We start from the raw sequence: 14,252 nt of genomic DNA, 5'->3' as shown, positions 1-14,252 counted from the left end.
GCTTATAATAAATTTCAGTTTTACTCAATTATTGAAAAAAAAATAGCCAAATGAATGGAAACACATGAATTATGAACCAAAGGCTGAGGGGCCCCCAGCTGGATCAGGCCCTCTGAATAGGTGAGACAGTTGATTGGCTTGATCAGTTTGGGAGGCAACTAGGCAGTGGGACCGAGTCCTGTGCTCATTGCATGAGTTGGCTGTTTGAAATCTGGAGCTTATGCAGGGACACTTGGTTCAGTCTGGGAGGAAGGGACTGAACCTGCCTGGACTGAGTCTAACAGGTTGATCGCAGTCCTCGGGGGAGGACTTGTCCTGGAGGAGGTGGGAATGGAGGGTGGGCTGGGGTTAAGGGGAGGGGGTTGGAGGGGGGAGAATAGGGGAACCCATGGCTGATATGTAGAACTGAATGGTATTGTAAAATAAAATATATATAATTAAAAAAAATACAAAATAAGAAGCCTCTTAAAAAAAACCAAACATTCCAACAACCCAAAAACCTACTTTCATAAATTCTTGGCAATTTTTTGTTGCTGTTTGGGTTTTGCTATTCTAACTGGCCTTAAATTTGCAGTGCAAACCAGGCTGGCCTAAAATTTGCTGTAATCCTCCTGCCTCTGTCTCTAAAATACTGGATTACAGGTGTGTGCAACTATGATGAGCAACATCCTTTTTATAGATAAGTTGACTGGAATTAAGTAATTTCTCTAAAGTTTACTGCATTCTAGGCTAGTCAGTACTACACAGTGAAACCCAGCTTAAAAAAAAAAGGTTAATTAACTTTAAGTCATATTTCTAAAATGCAACCTGTAATCAGTCATCTCAAAATACACAGTAAACTCTTAATTACTTTCCCTTGGGTGAAATTATTACAAAGTAAACAGACAAACGAACAACTATGTGTCTGATTCACTCATCTTGGTAAAACACTTCACATTTCAGTCTTTTTGTTTACTAAGGAGGTGTATAATGCTTTAAGATTATTTCCGTGCTCTTTGCATCTCCCCAACACTGAAACCACAAGACTGCACTGCTGCCCTTGTTGTGGGTGCTGAAGATGGACCTCAGGTCCTGATAATTATACAAGAAGCAGTATTAAGGACTGAGTCATCTCTCTAGCACTCAAATATATTTTTAACAAGAAAAAAATCTGCCAGAAATGGTGGTGAATGCCTTTAATTTCAGCACTCAAGAGGCAGAGGCAAGCATATCTCTATGTAAGTTCAAGGCCAACTTGGTCTACATAGAGTTCTAGGATAGCCAGAGCTACATAGTTAGATCTGGTTTCAACAAACAAACACACAAACAAACAAATCAGAACTCCAAAAGAAAGAGAAAGGGATGCTGTTTAAGAATGTGTAGCTTCCACTACCACTAGGTCCATTCCAGCCAGAATGACCTGAACTGCCAACAAGGGCCATCTTAGTGCCCAAGGGCTAAGCATCTGCAGGCCATATAGATCTGGGTAGCCTGCACTGCCACTAGATCTGGGTAGCCTGTACTGCCACCCAGGGACATGGTGTTGCCCCGGCATGGGTTTACTGTCAGAGGCCATGTCCAGGTCCACAGCCCTGCCCCAGCCCCAGCCTGTGGTGAGATTTCACACTGAAAACAGTGAGGATAGGGCTGCACAGAGCTGGCCATGCCCCTTACTGGCTACAGCTCTAGGGAGAACTGGCCCCACCCTCACCAACTGTAGGTGAGCAGGCCCTGTACCTCACCTGGGCAACACAGTAGAGTTGGTCTGGTGGTGTGGTGCAAGTGACTAGGCGGAGGCAAGGGATCAGGGAGATGATGTAAAATCAAACAACAACAACAACAACAACAACAACAAACGCCTGGCTTCAGAACACACACACTGTTAAGGACATATCATTTGACCTGGCCTGTTTTCCAGACGATAATTTATCCCTTTGTACTCTTCTATCCACAGTAGTAGAAACATGACAAAGGAAGCTTCCATTCTCAGCTGGCCACAACACTATCTCTATTACCTTCACATTTACCCAGTGTGAGGACTGCTTGATATAACATGATAAAGAACTTGCAAAAAATGCATGCTTTAGTGCAAGCATAATACTTCAATCTCCAAAACTACAAAAACATGCTCTCTCTAAAAACAAAAAACAGGAACTATTTCAACATCCAGCTCCATTTAAAAACTATTAGTATTGGATATCTGTTCTATGACCTTGAAGCACCGCCCCCTAGAGAGGTAACAGGTAACTGTCGAATCAACCTATGACCTTGAAGTACCTGCCCCTGGGGTGTGGCCTCATGCTGGAATGACTCAGGCGGAAGAACAGCATGGGACTATACTTTGGCCTTCCAGTACCTTCCGATAAATCTCCTGTAGCGAGTCTTCCTTCCTAATAAATTCCTTTACCCTTTAAGCAGACCCCGTGGATTTCTCAAAAAAATTATTAAATTGACTGGGTGGTGGTTGCCTCATGCCTTTAATCCCAGTACTTGGGAGGAAGAGGCAGGCAGATCTCAGCGAGTTGAGGCTAGCCTGGTCTATAAAGAGTTTCAGGACAGCCAGGACTATACAGAGAAACCCTGTCTTGAAAAAAGAAAACAAGCCGGGCAGTGGTGGTGCACACCTTTAATCCCAGCACTCGGGAGGCAGAGGCAGGCGGATCTCTGTGAGTTCGAGGCCAGCCTGGACTACCAAGTGAGTCCCAGGAAAGGCGCAAAGCTACACTGAGAAACCCTGTCTCGAAAAACAAACAAACAAACAAAACCCAAAAAAAAAAACAAAACCAAAAAAAAAAAAGAAAAAAGAAAAAACAAAACAAAACAAAAAACCAAAAACCAAAAGCAACAACAAAAAACTATACTAACAAAGCTATACTTTATTTAAATGACATTTCTGAAAATAGACTGTGAGTCCCTAAAAACCAAGGGCAAATCTCTTTTACATGAATATCTGGCAGCAGAACAGAGATGCTTGATGCTCTGGATTAGACTGTAAGACCACAGACCTGTAGAAGGCAGTGTTTTTGCTTGGTGCCAACCCTGCCTGTCTAGGTATGGGGAAGATTATGTGACTAAGTCAAGAATGATGGTTTTATAAAAGGCACAGAGGAAATGAGGGAGAAGAAAGATGTAAAACTATTTTCATGATATATCTCCTTTTAGCAATTCCTGTGTATTAGCAATAGACTTCAAAGCTTGATAATTTCACACTGCAAATACTTAACATTTTCTGGAACTATATAGAATATGCTTATATAATTGCTTACATTCTTATCCATCCTCTAAATATCTTTACAACTAATTTATGCCTTGTAAACTAATTAATTTCCTTGTAAAATTAGTTGAAAGTTATTTTTAAACAGCATCTCTCTGTGTAACCTGGCCGAGCCTGGAAATATGTAGATCAGGCTGATTTTGAACTCACAGACATCCACCTGTGCCTTCTGAGGCAAGCACCATCATGACCAGAAGTTAAAGGTTCTTAACTTCCCCACCTTTGGCAGCAGGCCTTTCTTTCACATGCTCAGTGCTTCCTTTGTGATCTCTCTGCTACTCATCTATACAAGATCACCAGTTTGTTTACTTATGTTTAGATATAATCTATGAACATTTTTCTCTTCATGGTAAGAAGTTTTCATTTTTATTTGAATAACAATAACCTTCGGACTTCTTTTTTAACATTCCATTCCTTAGCTGTGGAAAACATGCAGGTTAATAAATTAAACCCACTTACAAATTACTTCCTATACTGCTTAGTTTCTATTGTCAACTTGACACACGGGGAAGAGGGAACCTCAACTGAGGAATTACATCCACCAGACTGGCCTGTGGGCATGGCTGTAAGGCATTTTCTCGGTAACTTATTGATTTATGAGGACCCATCCACTGTGGGCAGGTGGGCCTGGACTGTGTAAGACAGATAGGGATGTAAGTAAGCCCAGGGGCAAGCTAGAAGGCAGCATTCCTCCACGATTTCTGCTTTACGTTCCTACCCGCTGGAGTTCCTTCTCTGATAAGTGGCCTATTAAGCTGTAAGATGAAACAAACCCTTTCCTCTCCAAGTTGCTCTTGGTCATTCACAGTGTTTATCACTGCAACAGAAAGGAAACTAGAGCACTCTCGAAAGAAAAAAGAAGGAAAAGCAAATTTCCCAGCATTAGGGAGTGTGAATTTGAGGCTGGCCTATTCTACAGATCGAGTTCCAGGACAGTCTGGGCTACAAACAAATCCTTTCTTCAAAACAAAAACACAAACAAAAACAAAAACAATAATAAAAATCCACAGGAAAGAAAACTGTTAATATGGGAAACAATAACCTTTCTGTTCTAGATCTACAAAACAAACTCCTTGATTTAAATAAAATGAAAATGTCATGGAGTTTGTTTATTTGAGACAAGGTGTCACTAAGTACCCCTGGCTGACCTGGAACTCACTATGTATACCAGGCTGGCTTTGAATCCACACACATCTGTTTACCCTTACCACCCAAGTGCTGGGATTAAATATGTGTACCACCATGCCTGGCCTTCCATGACTTTTGTTTTTGAGTCAGGGTCTGACAATATAGCTCTGGCTGTCCTGGAACTCACTCTGTAGACCAGGCTGGCCTTGAACTCACAGAGATCCGCCTGCCTATGCCTTCTGAGTGCTGGGATTAAAGGTGTGAGCCACCACGACTAGCCTACCATGGCATTTTAAATACACAATAAAGCATAACGTTTTAGAACTAAAGAAAATAGTAGTCTTGTTTGGGAAACTGTACATACATACAAATTCTACAAACATAGATTTATGGTCGGCAAAACCATACTTATTATAGCAAACACTTATTATCATTTCTATTTTCCTTCCTATTCCTTTTTCTCCCCAAAGAAGGCTTTCTAGGAAAGTGAACAATACAGCAGAACACTTGTTAAATAGCTGTACAGATGGAAACACAGTACCACGCAAAACTTATATTTGAACGATATCGTTCAAATATTCTGAGTATTAATAAGGTAATAAAGTGAGGGTAAATGAAATTAAAATAACTAACAAAATTCTTAGGATGATAATGCTCTGTCTTACGAAGCATTTCCCTAACACTAAAGGAATAGAGTGTGATGGCACATGCCTGTGAAGAACCATAAGCTTGAGTCCAGCTCAGGCTGCACAGTGAACTCCAAGCTGGCCTAGGGTGCAGTAATAAGACTGTCTCAAAAATTCAAACCAAACCCAAAAACTAAAAACAAGCAGACACAAAAGAACAGAATATATTGTAGTCATGCATTTTACTTTATTTTTTTGAAGCAAGAACCCTCTGGACAGCCAGGCTGAGCTTTCTTTACAAACCTATAATCTTACTGCCTCAGCCTTTCAAGTGCTAGGATTCCAGCTATAGACTCAGCTGATCTGCAATCACCTATCCCTACAGCAGGTGAGAGAAAACATACCTGATATGATGGCACTGAAGGGTAGGGGATGACCACTCCTTGGATATGAGTTCCAGTGCTGTTTGGCTGGCCTCCCACGAGGCTCTGACTCTGGGGTGACTGAACTCCAACTACTCCTTGGTAGTTTTGCTGCTGGTTGGGCATAACTTGATAACCTGTAACGGTAAAATGGGTTAAAGCTTGTTTTGAGTTTATTGTAAGTAATAGTGTATTTCTGTAGTTTAAGCAAGCCCTGTATGACTCAAAGTGTCAGAATTTTACTTTATCAGCAAATCTCCAAGCCTATTGTAAGAGTTATAAGGTTTACCATGAAATAAAATTCATTCCTCCCCCAAATCTAGTCAAACAAAATATGTGTAAAGATTTCTTCTATGGGTCACAGTCTTGGCTAACAAAGGACAAGCACTAATTAGTTTGTATCACAATACTTAATGATAACGAGTTTCTGAGGATCAGGATGCCGACATGATTTGTTAGAGCACTGTCTGAGAGGTAAATATGTACCATCCCTTTAAAAAAACTTCATGTGATAAGAGCAGAATATTAAAGATGGAATGAATGTGTACCGATGCAACTGTAGAAGTCACATGTCATCAGCGGCCCTGCTGGGGAACAAAGATTGTGCATGTGTAAGGGACAGGATTTTAGAATGGTTTGAAGTTGTTGTTGTTTTTTTTAGTAGTACAACAAAAAACAAACGAACCAACAAAAACAAACCACACCAAGACATGAATCTCTTTAGGAATATGTGAGAAACATAAGGTGAATGGAGCCAGTTAGTTCTTTTGAAGGATCATTTTCTGGCTGTATTGCTGATTTCATCTGACAGAGAGCCAGATCATTAAGAAGATTAAACGTGACTGGGAACTTAAGTGGTAAGAACATGTTTATGAAGTAAACTTCTTACTTTTAAGAATCTACAACAATGAGCTTTGAATCTCAATTTTATTTTGTTCCCGAGTCTAAGAACATTCTTTTGTGAATACCAATTAGTGTAAAGAAAGATTTCTAAACATTACCAAAAATGCTTTCATTTAAAAAAAAAAAAAGGAAAAGAAAAGAAATTGATTGAAAACAAGTCATTATTTAGCTTCAGGGCACTGACAAAAGTTTTTTTTACAAAGAACACCAGTGCTGCCAATGCAAATGTCAGCAGGCAAAGGCTGGTGAGACTGTCTCTGACTGCACCATATACTGATCAATAAATTTTAATTTTCATCTTCATTTAATTCTAAAGTGAGAGGAAGTATACCAAAACCTCAGGCATTGAATGTAAACAGGGGCATCAATGCTGTTGATTAAAATGTATATTCTAGATTCTTCTCTATAAGAAAGAAACTGATAATATGTTGTCAACTATTTCTTCTCTTGTGCATTTCCTGTACTGCTTAAGTTTGGACATGGACTGAAGAAGAGAGCAAAAAAACATTTTGGCCTAATGACATTCCAGCCTACCTTCAGTTCATCAAATAACAAACACTTCAAATTTATAAACTGTAAGCACTATTAACACAAATACACTGACACATTTTTGTCCTTAAAAAATTAAGACAGGAACAAAAAACGGGAAACCACCAGGAAACATTGTTTGAGATGCCACGTTTCAAAACACACACACACACACACCACATCCTCCCTGGCAGAATTCACTGTGATATAATTGAACTTTGTAAGTATTTAAAACTAAATAGTCATACTTCCCCAATAAACAGCAAGTATTCTACATACTAACTTTTTGGTTTTTAGAGTAGTGCTGGAGAATCGAACACATGACCTCTCACATGCTAAGTAACGTATGAACCACTGAATTAAACTTCTAGTCTGAATGTTATCCTTACAGTTTATTAAGGATCACCTGGATAGTACATTACAGAATCTGTGTCACTAAATTCCCATTTCCATTTTTACTAATTGTCATATACAGACATATAAAATTAGTATCATTAATGTTTGGAGTTAATGGTAACAGCAAATCTAAAACACCTGACCCGGCATGTCCATTTACAGAGGAGAACTTGTATTGTACTTGCCAATGGGGTGACATGAATGAGAATGAGACCATCTTTAAGAAATGATGCCATTGAGACAATAAAATCATGAAACTGGAGAATGAACAGTCTTGTGAAAGAGGGAGAAGAATTCTTACTGGTACTTTACTCACTTAATGTCTGTGATTTGTCTTAAAGAAAAAAATATTCCAACAAAAAGTTAAAAAAAAAAAAAAGGCTGGAATAAAGGGGAAAAATTCCTGTCTGATGAACAGAAAGTGGTCTGTAATAGTCAGATACAGTGTGTGGACTGAATGGCCCACAATAAAGGTAGAAGAGAATCCCAGTGAAGAAACACTGAGTAGAGTGGGGCCAGTTTTCCGAGTTACACTTCTGTCTCGAGGAGGGTTTATTTGGCTCACAGTTTCAGAGGTTTCAGTCCATCATGGAGGGAAGGCAGAGCAGAGCAGCTCACATCGGTGGCCAAGGAGCAGAGCCCCCTCATCCCCTTCCTTTCTACCCCCAGGCTTTGGGATGGTACACCCACATACAGGCTAGGTCTTTCCCACTTCATCGTATCTGGTAATCAAATTTGAGCTTCACACTTCTCTTTCTGAGGTCAGAGAAGAACCAGTGTGAATAGGATGGTATGGCTGTGCTGTGGACCACACTACCTTTGGATAGAAATTAATTAATCCATTTACCCCACTGACTCATGAGTCTACATTTGTACATTAATACTTCATTGACAAGCAGCATAAACAGTGAATGCATCCATGACCAACAGTGGATTTATAAAAAATAAGAATGATAGGCACTTTAAAAGACAATGTCTTTTCCTTAAGATGCTCTCATGTGCCAGTTCTGTCCACTACCTTATAGAACATCCATCCTTCAAAACAACTGGTAACATGAACTTGTTCTTGCTAATTCTTCCTTTCATGGTTTGTGTATACTGTTACAAAAAGGGGGGGGGGGATGATAATACCATTTAAGAGTAAAGAAAGGAATTTTAACACCTACCACTGCCCTTTCAGAATAAAGCAATTAATATGAACCATCACTCAGCTAAAAATGTAGACACTCAGCATGTATACTTAAAATAATGGGGAAAAATACATTTTAGAGCAGAAACAGGACTACTATGTGCTGAAAGGCCAGTTTCTCAAACCATTTTAGTGAATGTTTTCTGATGGAAACAGTTTAAGTTTTAATGTAACATTAGTTTATGAAGTAGAGGATATTTAGTCACCTTCACTTACAAATCCCATCAGTCTGAAGTTTGTGGTTCACTAGTACTTTAAACCTCTGTTAGGAAACTATCCAGCAGCTGAGACACAAATTTCACGTAATTAACCATGAGCTACTGAATTGATTAGGAAGACTATGAAGTTGTTTCAATTTGAATCTAATATGCACAATTTGAAACAATTATTTCAAAATTTCTGAAACAAATGGGATAATCAGGTGATGATAAAAGATACTCATAGTAGAATATTAAGAAAAAAAAACTTGGAAAATATTCATCTATAATCACCACTTACTGTTCTTTGTGTGGTTAACCTTGCCTTTTCTTTAATGCTTCTAAATCAGATTAAGAGAGATTTTACAAAGCGGTGGGAAGGAAGTGTTTAAATTTTCTTTTTGAAACAAAAAAACTGATCTTTATTTATTTATTTTTAAATGACAAGGTTTTTTTTTGCTGAGATTTATTTGTTTTATGTGTTTGGATGTTTTGCTTCAATGTTCTGTGCAACATGTACATGAAGTACCCAAGGAGATCAGAAGAGGGCATCAGGGCCCCTGGAAGTGAAATGTACAGTTGGTTGCGAGCTTCCATGTGAGTGCTAGGAACCGAATCCAGGTTCTCTGGAAGTGCTCTTAATCACGGAACCATCTCTCCACCCCTAAATACATTTCTTACAACATGATTAAGCCAGGTGTAGTGGTACATGTCTTTGACCCAGCACTCAAGAGGCAGGGGCAGACAGATCATGGTGAGTCTGAGACCAGCCTTACTTATCTAGAGAGTGAGTTCTAGGTCAGCCAAGGTGACACCTGGTCTCAAAACAAAACATAACACAACACAACATACAACAAAACACTTAGACCTTAATTATAACAATTAAAGGATAAGAAAATAACTTAGTAGATCTCTGACACACTTTAAGGATGAGAGCATGTAGTAAGATTCAGCCCAAAACTCCTATGCCTTTTCATTTAGAATATGAGATGTCTCACTGCTTCAAAGGTATCCAAAGCTGATATTCATACATGTCAGCACTGCTCTGTGCACAGGAAGTACCTCATTCCACATTCACAGACACCATTATTTCAAAGAGACACAACTCTCCTCCTTTTCAGGTGAGGAAACACAGGCACAGTTTCCTACCTTAGTCCAAGGTCACAAGCCGGTCAGTGTATAGCTGGGATCTGCATGTAAGATCTACCTTCCCCAAGGACATGTGCTGAAGTGAATGAGTACCACAGAAATACTCAAGTAAGTAGGATTTGAGAGCTTTGATTTTCTGAGAATTCTGCTTAGAGAAGACATCTACTCTAGTTTAACACCTAAGTTTCTAGGTAAGTTTACTTGTAGGAAAATCTAGAGTTCATTTTTGTTTATTACTATTATTACTACTGCTATTTTTTTTCTTTTGAGATAGAGACTATGAGGCCCTACCTGACCTGGATGGAACTCATAATGTAGACAAATTTGGCCTCTGCCTGTCTTTGTCTCCTGCCAAGTGTTGGTATTAAAGGCATGTGCCACCATGCCTGGCAAGAAAACAGAATTATAAATGAAGTGAACCAGCCAGTCAACTAATTATTCATTTGAATTGAAGAGTATTTGTGAAAACAAGCATAATTATCAAAATAGAAATCAGAGTAAGCAGTTAGTCCAGCAAGCAGCTACGTGAACATAGAAGTTAAAAAGGCACCAGAGTCAAGTTGACACAACCAGCCCACGCTGTCCTCACTGTTTTCCCCACAATCCTGGCATGGTTTGTGACCTGCATTTTTCAGAGCTATACTTCTGCCTCTCATGAGACTAGATTTCTCATTAGAAAACAATTAGGAAAGGGAGAGGAAGCCCAGAGGATAGTGGATCCCAGGCCATATGCAGCTCTGTGTCTCCAGTCTTCAGTGCTTCCCTATAATCTACAGTCACCCTCCTAAGGATTCAGATTTGTAGTGCTGCTTGAGGCTGCTTTGGCTGGAAAGAAGAACTCTGCTGCCATATTCTGCGTGAGTCTATAGAAGATTTTCATAGATGCTGGCTGTCTTCCCCACAGGCTCAGTGGGGCCAAGCCTGCTTTAATGAGGACAGCTCGTGTGCAGGGGAGCCACTCTACTTCATGTGTTGGGGTTGTCAGAAGCAGTGACTTCCCACCACCAACAGAATGCTTCCATTCCCTTAGCAGCAAGGCAGGAAAATACACCAGGTTTGAACCACACTGGTAGGGGACATCAGGGATCTTTACAACAACCTTTCTAAGACTATCACAGCTAAGACTATCATTTAACATATTATCCTCTAGAATACTAATAATCAGGAGGGAAGTTCCAATGCTATTAGGAAAGATATTTGAGTTTATTTTTGAAATCATAATGAAATGTTTGATCTTTCATTCCAATAATTCTAAAACCCAGGAAATAGCTAACAAGTATGTAATTTTGTATTATACTTTCTAAAGAGCAGGATACTAAAAGATTAGTGGACTTTCCATAATGCAAGATAACTGTGGACCTGTTGGTCAAAGTGTATATAAATCATAAAGGAAGTCAGAAACATGGAAAACACTAAAAACATGGGGGGGGGGCATAATACTGTATTTCAAACACAGATAAGAATTTTTCTGTTATTAATCACTCAGTACCCCATAATACTAGACCATTAAGGACATACATGCCTCACTTTAGGTGCTTATGTTCAATAAAATTCATATTCTTGAAACAGTGTTCAAACTGCTTGAAATTTCCTCTGAACTTTTGTTTAAACAAAGCAGCCCAAGCTTGGTTTATTAGGAGTGTCACCTCTGACAAGTGGCTCTGTGTTTCAAATTCCTTATCTAATCTCAGACACGAGGAAAGGGCACATAGTTTCAGTAACTTTAAAATAGTCTGAAGACTGCCAAGTATGAGACTGAGCATAAGGAAGAAGTAGATTCCTAGAGAAAGAAAAGTACCATTGGGTTAAAAAAAAAACTGCTATACGAGCATTTCTAGTATCCTGACACAATACACTAGACCCCCCAGTACAACATAAATTGTTCTTTATCAAAAGTAGTTTCAGTATATGAGAAATTAAAAAAAATTTTTTTTAAACTTCTGTGACTTATTTAGAAACGAGAGAAAGTTAGAGGAAAAGCAAGGTATCTTTTATAGGAATTTGTCAATCTGGTGGGAAAGCCACCAATAGTGAGTGATTCCAAACAGAATTAACTAATATCCAGTTATCAATATGGGTGTTTCTTTCTTGCTTTCCTTCTTTTCTTTTGTTTTGTTTTCCGAGACAGGGTTTCTCTGTGTAGCTTTGCACCTTTCCTGGAACTCGCTCTGTAGACCAGGCTGGCCTTGAACTCACAGAGATCCACCTGCCTCTGCCTCCCGAGTGCTGAGATTAAAGGCACGGGGCACCACCGCCCGGCTTAACATGGGTGCTTCTACCACTACTGTTCTTTGTGAAGGACTGCACTGCGGCCAAGGCTTTCTGAGGAAAGCACCAACAAGTTTTGTAAGCCGAGAGAACAATTTTGAATTGATGGCTCAAGCATGGCCTGGAAGATTACAAAGGATCCTACTCTATGTTTAACTCCCTCTCATTTCAACAGTAAAGAGTAAGAAGGAAACAGTGCTCAGCAGAAAAACAGTGCTAACAAGCTAGATCTACTTTATCATAGGTGACCTGAGCTAGAATTTGTATTAATGGAAAGCATCCTTTAAAACAGATTAGCCATAATCAGATAGAGACAAATTGAAGAAATGCTTCAACAACATGACACCACCAGGAATCTAAATGTATTTTCCTTACCAGTATTAACACTTTTTTCCAGATCAGACTTGTATAAAAGAAGCACTGTGAAGAAAGTTAAGCTTTAAAAAAGTAATTTTGCTGAATCTAAATTTATTTGAACTAGGTGTTTTATGGCAATTTAGTAGAATCTTAAATTTATAAACCAGGCATGTCTTCTGTCTGCTACTATTTGGTATACAGGCCAAATTCAATCAAAGCCAGTTCTTACTTGTACTTGGGAAGAGACACAGTTGCCAATCCTTCTACTATCATGCTTCAATTCAACAGAAAGGTCAGCAAAACTCAACCACAGACGTTATAGCTCTTAGTTATTTAAATAACAATCCCAGACAACTCAAGGAAACCTGTAAGTACTTACCAAATACATTTGCTCCTTATTTCAGTGGCAGCAGATTTAATGGAGAGGGGAAGGGAAATAGGTGGAGTTGTACTTATTATACAATTTCTGATTTTATGCAGCTCATGCAAAACTAAGAAATGCTCACAGAATTAACAACAACAAACTAAGTAAAATTAGGGCCACCACCTAGGACAATTATATGGGTCCTATTATATGGGTCAAAAATTGTCAAAAGAGACAATCAGTTCTGTTGTTACAGTCCCTGTGTGGCTAACTGAATCTCTTATCAGTAGGATTTGCTTCAGCTCACCCAACAGTGTAGATTCTCCCTAGTTTTTCACATTATAGTTACTTTTATTTATATTCATTATTTGGTTTGAGACACGGTTTTAATTATCCCAGGCTGGCTTCAAACTCTTTAAGAAAAGGATGACCTTGATATTCTTGCCTCTACCTCCTAAATACTGGGATTAAGACACACACGCTGCGTATGTGGTGCTGGTGAGGGAACCCAGGGCTTCATGCATCCAAGGCAAGCACCCTGGCAAGTTACATTCCCAGCTCCCCTCAATCCCCCGTACTTTCAAATCTGTGGCCTGCAATGCTGCCTATAATCTGCACATTCTAAAGTTTTCCTTATACAGTGTGGCTCTTCATTATGCTATCAGTCTGCTGGTAACAAACCTTAATATATAATCACATGGTTCTGAGTTACTTGAAAAATTAAGACTGAAGATATAGCTCAATGATACTTGAATTTATGAGCTGGTTATAAAACTAAAATCTGATTCAGTTTCAGAGAATTATTTTGTTTCTCACAGGCATGCAATAGTAAGAGTTTTGAGGAAAATTGAATTATCTATCTTGGTACGAGCCTAAGCAACTTAAAATACATGTGGGTATCTTTGGTTCATTTGGTCCATGTTTTAATGAATAATTATGCCCCTAAAAATTTGTATAACAAGAGGGAAAGAGACAAATTTGATGTTTACTAGTGAGTTTGGAATGCTTAGGACATTAAACTTTATTGGATAAGCTGCAAACCAAACCAAATCTGCCATCTAAATATGCTTTGGAAAAGAAATGACAGCAATAGCTCTTTTGAATATTTTGTATTTTTTAAAGGAAAATTATTATGAAGCCAAGGCTGTCATTTAAATTCAAACCCTTATTTCTGAGTATGGTGTAAAATTAAAAGGCAATTACAGTTAAAGGGAATGAGTAAAAAGAAGCCAGGAAGCAGCTGAAAAAGAGACCGGTTCACTGTGAGAAATGTACACCTCTCAGACAGTGCTACGGCCCCGAATCCAACAGCTCAGGACAAGGCCAATTATTGTAAAATAGTAAACACATATGGTGAAGCTGCAGATTTTTCAAGAGTCCTAATGAAAGCAGCTGTGTATCATAAAGCCAGGCCCTGAAGTCTCTGCTACAGTCACCACCTGTGGGGCCATTTCTTTAAACTTCTTAGAGCA

General features: G+C 39.0%; 1 protein-coding gene across 14 annotated transcripts in view; it reads right to left on the bottom strand.

The window, feature by feature from the left end:
• Window positions 1-14,252, bottom strand: part of R3hdm1 (R3H domain containing 1) — an 88,529-nt gene that overhangs the window by 20,893 nt on the left and 53,384 nt on the right. For all 14 annotated transcript variants that reach the window (XM_042258050.2, XM_076547273.1, XM_076547274.1 and 11 more), the window contains one exon: window positions 5,412-5,566. In XM_042258050.2, the coding sequence (XP_042113984.1) occupies window positions 5,412-5,566 (155 nt within the window). The remainder of the gene's footprint in view (window positions 1-5,411; window positions 5,567-14,252) is intronic.

Source organism: Peromyscus maniculatus, chromosome 11 (genome assembly GCF_049852395.1).
Source record: "Peromyscus maniculatus bairdii isolate BWxNUB_F1_BW_parent chromosome 11, HU_Pman_BW_mat_3.1, whole genome shotgun sequence".
Classification (NCBI taxonomy): Eukaryota; Metazoa; Chordata; class Mammalia; order Rodentia; family Cricetidae; genus Peromyscus; species Peromyscus maniculatus.
Note: the sequence above shows the minus strand (reverse complement) of the source record. Positions and strands in the feature narration are given on the sequence as shown.